This window comes from Pteropus alecto, unplaced genomic scaffold, assembly GCF_000325575.1.
Source record: "Pteropus alecto unplaced genomic scaffold, ASM32557v1 scaffold76, whole genome shotgun sequence".
NCBI lineage: Eukaryota > Metazoa > Chordata > Mammalia > Chiroptera > Pteropodidae > Pteropus > Pteropus alecto.
In genome coordinates, this window is record NW_006443138.1 from 28,331,951 (window position 1) to 28,344,260 (window position 12,310).

A 12,310-nucleotide genomic window follows, 5' to 3' on the forward strand; every position below is an offset into this window, starting at 1 on the left:
AACTGTGGTACATAAATACAATGGAATATTACTCAACCATAAGAAGAGATGAAATACTGCCATTTGTGACAACATGGATGGACTTAAAATAAACATGCTAAGCGAAATAAGCCAGACAGAAAAAGTTGAAAATCACATGATATCACTTATATGTGGATATCAATCTAAAAGCAACAAATGAACAGGACAAACAAACAGAGACTCAAGAGACTCATGGACATGGACAATGGACTAGTGGTAACCAGAGGGTAGGGGGAAGGGGGAGGGGAGAGGTAGATGGGGGAAAAATTTAAATCATTTCTTCAATTAAAAAAAAAATAAAACCTGAAAAAAAAAATAAAAGAAGAAAACAAGGGCTGTAACAAGGGACAAAGAAGGGCATTTCATAATGATAAAGGGACCAATCCAACAAGAGAACATAAATTTTGTAAACATCTATACACCCAATGTAGGAGCACCTAAATATATAAAGCAAATGTTAATAGACATAAAGGGAGATATTTACAGTAATATAGTAATAATAGAGGACTTTAACACTCTATTGAAATAAATGATAGATCATCCAGATAAAAAAATCAACAAGGAAATGGTGACTTTAAATGACACATTAGACCAGACGGACTTATTTGATATTTTTAGGACATACATTATTTAGGACATCCAGAATATATATTATTTTCAAGCACACACATAGAACATTTTCCAGGATAGACTATATGTTAGGTCACAAACCAAGTCCCAATAAATCTGAGAAGACTGAAATCATATCAAGCATCTTCTCCAATCACAATGGTATGAAACTAGAAATTAATTATAAGAAGAAAACTGAAAAACACACAAACACAGGGAGGCTAAATAACATGCTACTAAACAATGAGGTCAAGGAAGAAATCAAGAGACTGAGACAAATGAAAATAAAAACAAAATGACCCCAAATCTATGGGACATAGCCAAAGAAGTTCTAAGAGGGAAATTCATAGCAATATAGGCCTACCTCAAGAAACAAGAAAAATCTCAATCTAACCTTACACCTAAAGACCTAGTAAAAGAATAACAAACAAAACCGAAAGCGAGAAGGAAGAGAATAACAAAAATCAGAGCATAAATGATGAAATAGAGTCTGTAAAAACAATAGAAAATATCAATGAAACCAAGAGCTCGTTCTTTGAAAAGATAAACAAAATTGATAAACCGTTAGCCATACTAATCAAAAAGGAAAAAAAGAGAGGGTCCAAATAAATAAAATCAGAAATGAAAGAGAAGTGATAACCGACATCATGGAAATACTAAGGATTATAAGGAAATACTATGAACTATTATATATGAACAAATTGGACAACCTAGAAACAATGTATAAATTCCTAGAAATATACACTCTTCCAAGGCTAGATCAGGAAGAAACAATTACTAACAAAACCGAATTGGTAATAAAAAACCTTCCAACACACAAAGGTCCTAGAACAGATGGCTGCACAGGTGAATTTTACCAAACATTCAAAGAATTAATACCTATTCTCAAACTATTCTAAAAGAGGAGAGAAGTCTCTCAAACTCATTTTACGAGGCCAGTATTACCCTGATACCAAAACCAGACAAAGACACTACAAAAAAAAAAAATTATAGGCCAATATCCCTGATGAAAATAGATGTAAAATCCTCAACAAAATATTAGCAAACAGAATTCAGCAATGCAGTAAAAAGATCATACACCATGATCAAGTGGAATTCATTCTCAGGATGCCATGCTGGTTCAATATCTGCAAATTAATTAATGTGATACACCACATAAATAAAATGAAGGATAAAAATCATATGATCATTATCAATAGATGCAGAAAAAGTGTTTGACAAAATCCAGCATCCGTTTATGATAAAAACTCTCAGCAAAGTGGGAATAGAGGGAACATACCTCAACATAATAAAGGACATATATTACAAACCCACAGTTAACATCACACTCAATGGTGAAAAGCTAAAAGCTTTTTAAGATTGGGAACAAGACAAGGATGTCCACTTTCATCACTTTTATTCAACATAGTATTGGCACAGCAATCACATAACAAAATGAAATAAAAGGCATCCAAATTGGAAAGGAAGAAGTAAAGCCATCATTATTTGCAGATGACATGTGATACTATATATAGAGAACCCTAAAGAGTCCACCAAAAAAACTATTAGAATGGATAAATGAATTCAGTAAAATAGCAGAATACAAAATTAATATTCAGAATTCAGTTGCATTTTTATACACCAATAATGAACTATCAGAAATGGAAATTAAGAAACAATCTCATTTACAATTGCACCAAAAAATAAAATAAAATACCCGTGATACTATACATAGAGAACCCTAAAGAGTCCACCAAAAAAACTATTAGAATGGATAAATGAATTCAGTAAAATAGCAGAATACAAAATTAATATTCAGAATTCAGTTGCATTTTTATACACCAATAATGAACTATCAGAAATGGAAATTAAGAAACAATCTCATTTACAATTGCACCAAAAAATAAAATAAAATACCTAGGAATAAATTTAACCAAGGTAAAAGACCTTGGTTAAATTTAACCTTGGTAAATGGAAGCATATACCATGCTCGTGGATAGGAAGAATTAACATTGTTAAAATATCCATACTACTCAAAGCAATCTATAGATTCAATTTAATCCTTAACAAAATACCAATGGCATTTTTCACAGAACTAGAACAAATAATCCTAAAATTTATATGGAACCACAGAAGAACCTGAATAGCCACAGCAATCTTGAGGGGTGGGGGGAAACAACGGAGTATTACACTACCTGATATCAAACTATACTATAAGGTTACATTAATCAAAATAGCATGGTGCTGGCATAAAAAAATGTCTATTTACCAATGGAACAGAATAGAGAGCCCAGAAATAAACTCACACCTATAACATCATTTAATGTATGACTAAGGAGGCAAGAAAATACAATGAGGTAAAGACAGTCTATTCAATAAATGGCGTTGGCAAAACTGATCAGATACATGCACGAAACTGAAACTGGACTAACTTCTTAGGCCACATACAAGAATAAACTCAAAATGGACTAAAGACTTAAATGTAAGACCTAAAACCATAAACCTCCTAGAAGAAAAAATAGGCAGCAAAGTCTGTGACATTGCTCTTAGTAATACATATATTTTGGATATGTCTCCTCGGACAAGGGAAACAAAAGAAAAAATAAAAAAAATGAGACTACATCAAACTAAAAAGTTTTGCACAGCGAAGGAAACTATCGACAAAATGAAAAGACAACCTACTTAATGGGAGAAGATAATTGCCAATGACATATCCAATAGGGGATTTATGTCCAAAATATATAAGGAACTTGTGCAGCTTAACATCAAAAGTATAAACAATCCAATTTAAAAAATGGGTAGAGGGGAGTAGACATTTCTCCAAAGACATGTAGATGGCCAATAGGCATGTGAAAAAATGCGCAACATTACTGATCATCAGGGAAATACAAATTAAAACCACAATGAGATATCGCCTCACATCCAACAATCAAACAAAAACTATTGGCAAAGATGCGAAGGGAATCCTTATGCACTGTTGGTGGGATTGTAAATTAGTGCAGCCACTATGGAAAACATAATAGAGGTTCCTCAAATAACTAAAAGTAGAACTGCTATATGACCTAGCAATTCCACTTGTGAGTTTTCATCTGAAGAAATCCAAAACATTGATTGAAAAAGACATATGCAGCTCTATGTTCACTGCAGCATTATTTACAATAGCCAAGATAAGCAACAAAGTGTCTGATATACGAATGGATAAAGAAGAATTGGTAGTATATACAATGGAGTATTACTCAGCCATTAAAAAACCCCAAATCTTGTCATTTGCAACAACAGGCATGAACCTAGAGGATATTATGCTAAATGAAATAAGTCAGGTAAAGAAAGCCAAATACCATATAATTTCACTTATATGTGGAATCTAAAAAACTAACAAACAGAACAAACTGAGAAACAGAACAAATTGGCAGTTGCCATATGGGAGGGGCGCTGGGGGATGGGTGACAAAGAGGAAAGGATTAAGAAGTACAAATTTATAAAACAGTCAAGGTGATGTAAAGTACAGCATAGGGAAAGTCAATATTATAAAGATCTATGTACGGTTTCAGCTGGGTACTAGACTTACGGAGTGATCACTTTGTAAGACATTTACATAATTAGAATTATGGAAACATCTAATCAGCATGTTGTACAGCTTAAAATATAATATTGTATGTCAACTGTGATTTTTTTAAAAAGGATGTCAAAGGTCCTGCACAACCTGGTTGAGTTGGCAAGGTCAGGAACGGTCCATTTTAAAGGGAAAATAACAGGTTTACATATACTAAGGCCTGCCAAGAGCAGGGAACCACATTCAAGTTTCAAATTCTCAGCTACAGCATTTTGGCCATCAGTTTTACGTTAAATTATCAGCCAATTTTATCAAGCCAAGCAACTGTCCAGTGCTTAGTACATGTGGCACCAACTGGCGGCAAATCAAACATCCTGCACCCAGCAGGTGGGCAGAGGCGGGCCCGCATTAACTTCAGAGGCTGTGGTCAGCATTTCTGACCACAGGGTCCATCCTGTTCAGTAGTCCTAGAACCAGAAAAGGTGTTGGGCTATGATCTCGCTGCGAAAGCGCAATGGCGCAAAAAGGTAGGACACACCCCCTACCCCCACCGTGTGCATATGCGCAGTGGCGCAAAAAGAGAAAATACACGCCCCTCTCAGTCCCCGTGGAGCACGCGCAGTGGCGCGGGGGCGTGGCAGCGCGCACGCTCCTCCTAGGATTGGTGCCCCGCGTAGCTCCGATTTCAAATTCGTCAACATTCGCTCTGATACCTCGCCGGCAGCGAAGCTGTCCAGCCCACGAAGACCGTGAGCGCGGTTCCGCTTGGTGAGAGCTGAGGACGCAGAGAAACGAGACGAGAAAGGGCAAACTCTGGTGTACGCAAGAATGGTGAACTGGCACTGGGGAGTGGGAGCGGGAGAAACCTTCCGGATGTAGGGGCGGGGCTCATGGGTGATTGACAAACGGGAAACCAATGTGCGAGGGAAGGGAAAGCCAATGAGGGCGGGACGTGCAATTGAACTGGAGTGGTGCTCTGGAATAATAGCTAACACGCACCAGGAACTTCACATTTACGCCGGAGTGCTTTTTATAAGTTATCTCATTTAGTGATCACTGCAACCTTATGAACATGCGCTTTTACCTATCTCTCCTTTACACGTGGGGAAATTGAGGATTACGGTTATTAAGCAAGAATGCAGCCAGGATCCCATTTTTGTCAGCCTGACTCCAGAGCCCATTCTGTTAATGGCTCTGCCCTGCTGCCCTTAAGGGAATCAAGGTGGAGTAGGGTCCAGTCAAGAGGAATGGGATGAATGGAATTGATCAGATTGTTGGAGGATGTGTCATGAAAAGTGGAAATAAATACTAATGAGTAGCAAGTTTTTCCTCCACGGTGTGAGAGCTCTGAGGGCGGAGCTGGGAGGGAGACATAAGGCCAGAGCATGTCCCCAGCTGTGGGAACATTGCATCTGCTGCATGCGGTTGCTCTGGATTAACAGCAGGTACAGAAAATGTTTTCTTCTCTTGGGGCTGTGTTGTCCCTCAGGTGTGTGTAGCTAAAGCATTTTAGGAGCATAACAACAGGACAGTACCTGGAACATGCATAATTATTTCTGTCTTTTGGTGCTGTCATAACAAAATACCAAGCCCTGGGTGGCTTAACCAGCCTCCAGAACTGTGAGAATTTTTTTCTCACAGTTCTGGAGGCTGGGAAGTCCAAGATCAAGGTGCCAACCTATTCGTTCCCTGGTGAAGACCTTCTTCCTGTCTTGCAGAAGGCCCCCTTCTTACTGTGTCCTCACATGGCTGGTAAGCAGAGCGCTCTCTCTTCCTCCTATAATGCCACTAATCCCTATAGGGATCAGGACCCCACCATTATGACTTAATTTTAATTACCTCCTTTATTTAATGTTAATTACCTCTTAAAAGTTCTGTCTCCAAATAGAGTCTCATGTTGGGGATTAGGACTTTACCACATAAATTTGGAAGGAGGGGGACACAGTTCAGTCTGTAGTGATAATTTATATCTAAGTAAATAAGCAGTGGTAATTGAAGACTTCAGAAAATGAACACTTTCAGAACTAATATGTACCTGAGGTGCTTTAATGTATGTTACCTCATTTAATGAGCATGAAATTTGCTGTACTGGTGTGTTCCTTAGCGCTGGTGAGAATTTCTAAGGAGAACTTGTATAGGAGGTCATGGTTGTCCTCCACACAACCAACCAACCTGGACAGGTCAGAAAAGCTACACCAAACAACCTTAATAGCACTTAGTGTGTCCCTTATTCATGGATTTACCTAAACCCTTTTTTAACTTCTGACTTGTGCTGCTTCTGCAATAGTGAGATCTGTAATTACTACCCACAGGGAGTGAAATAATAATTACTTTTGTTCTGTATTGTTTTGTGTTATCATTCTGAAGTTTGATAACTAAGTCTTTTTTTCACCCTACTTACCCTGGTGTGAGGAAGAGTGAGGAAATAAAAGCTCAGAGGCTTGAAGGTCCAGCAGATGTGCATTCAAATTTCAGATTCAAACTCTTGCCGAGTGACTGTGGACAAGTCACTTAACCTTTCTGAGTATCAGTTTCTTCATCTATAAAATAGAGATCATAAAAATATTGACCACACAGGGTTGCTCTGAGTTTATATGAAAACATTTTGAAACTGTTAAAGAACTAGCCCTTGGTAGATATTTAAGTCATGGAACTTCCTCTGTCCACACCTCTGAAGAACAGAAACCTCCACCTACAGTCTCCATGTCAAGCCGGCTATTCATTCATATTTTATTGAACGTCTGCTAGTTGCCAAAGCACCTAGCTTTCTGAGTGCTAGGGGCAGGGAAGAACTAGGCAGACAAGGTTTCTTTTATATAGCTTATATTCTAGTGGGGGAGGACAGTAAACAAAATAAGTTGAGGTAATGCTAAGAGCTACAAAGAAATTTATAGGATACTGAAAAGAATGACTTAAAGTAGTGCATGTGTGTGATCGTTTGCATGCACATGTCTTTGGAGGGGGGTGGTGATATTTGACCACTATAGTATGGCCAAATAGAGGGAGAGGCTTCTCTGAGGAGCTGGGTCCTAAATATTGAGGACTCATCATTCTGGGTGTGGAAGGTGGGGGAGGGGGTCCAGTGGGGTGGAACAGCTAGCAAGTGCAAGGCTCAACGTGATTAGATCAAGTTGGGTGCTTCACCAACTGATCTGTAGTCTGACCAGTGAGAGAAGGTGCTGATCAGATTTTTCTCTTGGGATTTAGTACTAAGAAACGTGAAGAATTTCCACTTGGCAGTGGGAGGTGAAGCTAAAAGGTAGAGGGGACTGAAGAAGCTATGTGCAGGCTGAAGTTTTGAATGAGCAGTAGCTGTGAATAAGCAGAGGAAGTCAGTGGCTCCATCTGGCATGTGAGTGAGCAAGAGAATGAAAATCCATGGATATTTGTTGGTGTCTTAAAACCTGAACTACTTTGCAGTTCTAGTTTGCAAGAACTCCCACCCTGTCAGTGGCTTCTGTTCTTGGTTTTACCAGATTGTCTCAATTCTTAATCTCAATTGGTATCTCTTCAGTAACTCTCCTTTTACTTAAGTTAGTTATTATCTCTTGGAACCAGATAAACTTGACTGAAACAGCAATAAAGAACTGGTTTGGAACCCTGGTTTTCCTCTAATTAGCTGAGACTTTGAACAGTTATTTCATTTCTGTAGACATCTGTATCCAACAACTGTATCCTTTTAGTGCTGTTTAGATTAAATGAGATAGTAAGACTAAAAGGGTCTATAGAGTGCTTAACATATAAGTGCTTAAAATTTGTTAGATGCCTTTCTTCTTCTCCTTTGTATTTTAATGATTATTTGATTACATGCCTCCGTCTCAGTGTTGAATTGCCCTTGTTTTTTCATGTCACTCTTACAGTTATCCTTCTAAGTCTAGTCATTTGCATGGCCCTTAAACTATAGGTGGAAGAACATCATGGCAGCTACCTTTTCCCTCATAAATGAATTGGCACTATTACTAGTCTTATTGAGGCTAGTTATGTAGCAGCGATGTTTTAGAATTATTACTATTTGTACTTTAAAAAGATGGGCCTGCTGGTTAGCTTGGAGCTGTGATTTCCAAAGAGAGAGTGTGGGAACCAGGATGGAAGAGTCAGTCCTCCAATGGTGAGTAAAAGAAAAAGGGTATGTAAAAGCTGTCTCAGAGAAATTAGGTTCAGAGGAGGAGAAAAAGATGACAAACATGGAGCAGAGAAGTTTTATTTTGACTTTGGCCTGGTGAGGGACGAGAAATGCTGTGGTCTCACTATCGGGAACTCTTCCAGCCAGGCTTAGTCCTTGTGAAGGGAGCTCCGCCAGTCTGGAACCAGACAGAAAGCTCCTATTTCTTGAGGGCAAAAAAAATTTTTGGAGACAGCTCTGGTTTGTACTGGAAATGGAGGCTAGGATGAACTAAGAAGCAAACTAAAGATATCTGTAAAATAGAGATGTATATGTTAACCTGTGCCATGTAAAAAAGCTGTACTTGTAATTCTTTGTCTGTGTGTCATGTCATGATTTTTCTTACAGGTCTTCCCTGTAGGATAGAGTGAAGCAGTTTTGTCATGCGAATGCTGCACTGTGGAGATGAGAAAGCAGAATGCTGCAAAAGTAATTACAGGCAGCATCCTTGATCTCAGGGCACAGGTCTTCCAGAGGAAATCTGCAAGCCTTTCATAGAGGCATTAGACGGGTATTCAAGCAGCAGGGGCATCCCAGGTGAAATAGCAGGAGGTTTCTGTATAGGGCCTTTCCTAGGCTGCATTCTGCTATAGCCATTTCTGGTGAGTGTCACTAGATGGATTGCATGATTTAGTAAGGCTTCATGGGGGATATGAGCATGATGGAGAGAACATGGTCTCTGTAAAACAAACTTTTTTTAATGTGCAACCTGAGGAGAATTCCATAGCTAGTATTAAGCCTGCTCTTAGAAACTCTTCTCAATTTCAAGCCAGTTTTTCCTAGCTCATCAGAAAACTACCACATTTTTTTTTTCCTCCTAGGACCATGGCTAACAAAACCCAGGAGGTTGGTGACATCCATTTCCCTTTTCCCTTTACACCTTATTCCATCCAGAAAGACTTCATGGCAGAGCTATACCAAGTGCTGGAGGCTGGCAAGATTGGGATATTTGAGAGTCCAACTGGCACTGTAAGTATGAATAGTCAGGGCCTAAGAGGGCTCTTGGGAGACCCTGGTTATAACCAGTCACAGGCAGCCATGCTAATTTACCTATGCCGAAATTTTTATGGTTTGAAGTTAGGCAAAGCTATTTTCTCAGTTTATCTTTCTGAGTAATTCTCACTTCCCTCTTAAATTATTAAACACAGCCCCAGGGTCTGAGAAAAATTAGGCTAAAGGCAAATGAGACTTTGAACGGCAGTAGAAGCATAACACTGAAACTTTCCAGATTTGTCTGGATACGCAACTGCTTTAAGGTTGAGCAACATAGAAATTGCTTATTCACAAATTAAACATATTGGTTTAGTCTCCAGGAACTAGGTTACTGAGTGCTGGAGGGTTCCAGTCAAGGGCCGCTAAGCTTTTTCTTCTGGCCTGGAATGAGGGATTTATTAGAGGTTGGCCATCGAGGATTATTAGGGCTGTGGTGACCGGTTCCCACTTCTCTCTTGTACTTTATAATCTTTTATAGCAAGTACTATGTGATGGCGAAACATGTATGTTAACATGAAGGTCCCTCAACTAGGCTGTGACCTCTTGGAGGATAAGGACCTCGCGGTCCTCACCTCTGTGTCCCTGTCATCTAGCAGAGCTTGGCTCATTTGGCCTCCAGGAGGCTCTTAATTGATGTGTTGGATGAATGAATGAATGAATGAATGAATAAAAGAAAGTGACTCATTCCTTTTTTCTCAATTGCTGGTGAAAGCATGTCACTCTCTCTTAAGATGACACGATCTCCTGGGATAAGAAGAGTGCAGCCTGGGGTACTCTATTGTTTTATTTTGTTCTTTCATATACATACAGTGAGTGGGAAAGAATAAGTCCTGCCAGTAACAGAGTGTGGGTCGTGAATGTAATGTGCAGAGTGGTTCGTTTTTTTTAAATAGTGTTCTAGCATTTTTACCTTCCATTTAAATACAGTGCAATATGATTTCTTCCTCTACCAACCCACTGAAATATTTTTTAGGATCAGTAGTGACTTCCTGGTTAATATATTTGGATATCTTAAGTCCTTATTTTGACCACTCCGCAATGTTTGACATGTTGAACATACCCTTCTCTTTTGTTTAAAGCAATATAAAAATTTTAACCGAAGAATAATATGTGTTATTTCAAAAGTCAAATTTATCAAATTTGGTTTCCTGGGCAGGTGCTTTTGATTCTTTTGTCTGTTTCTTAAATATACTTGTGTAGCACATTTTAAAATTATAAGCTATATGCTGCTGTTTCTTGATTTATCGATTTTAGTCATTGGTACCTTTCTCACGATAGATAAGATGTAGCTTTCTTACTGTCCTTTTTCCCTTCCTCTTCTGACGTAGTTATCTATTTTTAGCCTCTACTAAGTCAGTATACTATGATTGTTTTTTTCTGAATAATTTTTTGTTTTTCTAGAGTCAATAATTGCCTTTTAAAAGTTTTTTTAGTTTTTAATATACATAGGCCAATTCCTCACACACCATCCAGTGGTCTCTCAATATGATACAGGTTTCCTGTGCTATCCGAAAGCACAGCTGGCCATCTGCATCCACGAGTTCCACAACCAGTCTTGGGTCAAAAATATTGGGGAAAAAATGTTACGTTTCTGAGGTGTACTATGTTATTAGGCCTATATGGTTGCTGAACATGTACGCTCTTTCTTGTCATTATTCCCTAAACAATACAGTATAACAACTATTTACATAACATTTACATTGTGTTGTTAGGTATTATAAGTAATCTAGAGAATTTATGGTATACAGGAGGATGCACATAGGTTATATGCAAATATGCTATTTTATATAAGGTACATGAGCATCTTCAGATTTTGATATTTTTGGAGAGTCTTAGAACTAATGCCCCGCTGATAACAAGGGCCTACTGTAGAGCATTCCCATGAAACCTGTTGTAAACCTAAATGGCATAAAGCAAAGAGTATCCCCACTTTTCGAAAGTTTGCCTTATGTGACTTCGCTGTTACGAAAGACCTAAGTTTGCCTAACACGAACTTTTGGAAAGCAAGGCATACCTGTATTCCATACATAAAATGATCATCTTTGTCTTCTAGAGCTGCCATAACAAAATACCATAGACTTGTGGCTTAACTGACAGAAATTTATTTTCTCACAGTTTTAGTGGCTGGGAAGTCCAAGATCAAGGTTGTAGCAGGCTTTGATTTCTGGTGAGGACTCTCTTCCTCGCTTGCCAGTGGCCACCTTCTCACTGTGACCTCACATGGCAGAGAGAGTGATGTCTTTGGTGTCTCTTCCCTTTTCATAAGGACACCAGTTCTACCAGTCCGGGGTTCTACAGTATTATTTAATCTTAATCACCCCCTTAAAGGGTCTTTCTTTAGCATGGTCACATGGGGGTTACAGGTTTAACATCTGAATTTTGCGGGGACACAGTTCAGTCTATAAAAATGATCACTTCATTTTATTCTGGCGACTTCCTTCTTGAAGACCCCCATCCTTTTGCTCTAATCAGAATTAGTTGCTCCTTAGACCTACTTCACAGCTGTTGTGCTAGGATTTTCTTTTGCTCCTTCAAAAAAAAAAAATCAACCTTATTGAGCATAGTTAACATGTAAGAAAATATAATCCTTTTAAGTCTACAATCTAAATGAGTTTTTTCATTTTTTTAAATAAATTTATTTACTTAAATTAATTTCAAGTATGCAGTACATTGGTTAGACATCTATATTGTTCATAAAACGATTCCCCCAATTGCTCCCTCCCTCCCCTGGCCCTCCACTTAGACATCATATTAATGCTAACTGCATTCCTTATGCCATGCTCCCCATCCCCATGCCCAGCTATCAACTACTAATTTGTACTTCTTTAACCCTTCACCCCATTCTCCCAGCCCCCCAAACCCCCTCCCTTCTGTCTGTCACCAAATTGTCCACTATATTTGTGAGTCTGTTTTTGATTAGTTTGTTCTTTTTGTTCCTTAGATACTGAATATAAGTGAATCATATAGTATTTGTCTTTCTCTGATTTATTTCA

At 38.5% G+C, this 12,310-nt stretch overlaps 1 protein-coding gene across 5 annotated transcripts in view; it reads left to right on the plus strand.

Moving 5' to 3' along the window:
• Nucleotides 1–4,793: 4,793 nt before the first annotated feature.
• The window catches only part of DDX11 (DEAD/H-box helicase 11), a 37,053-nt gene continuing 29,536 nt past the window's right edge, over nucleotides 4,794–12,310 (plus strand). Inside the window, exons 1-4 of one of the 5 annotated variants that reach the window (XM_025040967.1) lie at nucleotides 4,794–4,980; nucleotides 5,804–5,914; nucleotides 8,673–8,926; nucleotides 9,219–9,293. In XM_025040967.1, the coding sequence (XP_024896735.1) occupies nucleotides 9,228–9,293 (66 nt within the window). In that variant the 5' untranslated portion in view covers nucleotides 4,794–4,980; nucleotides 5,804–5,914; nucleotides 8,673–8,926; nucleotides 9,219–9,227. Of the gene's footprint in view, nucleotides 4,994–5,803; nucleotides 5,915–8,672; nucleotides 8,927–9,218; nucleotides 9,294–12,310 lie in introns of all 5 variants that reach the window. The other 4 variants (XM_015598487.2, XM_025040966.1, XM_015598489.2 and 1 more) reach the window with 4 other exon arrangements.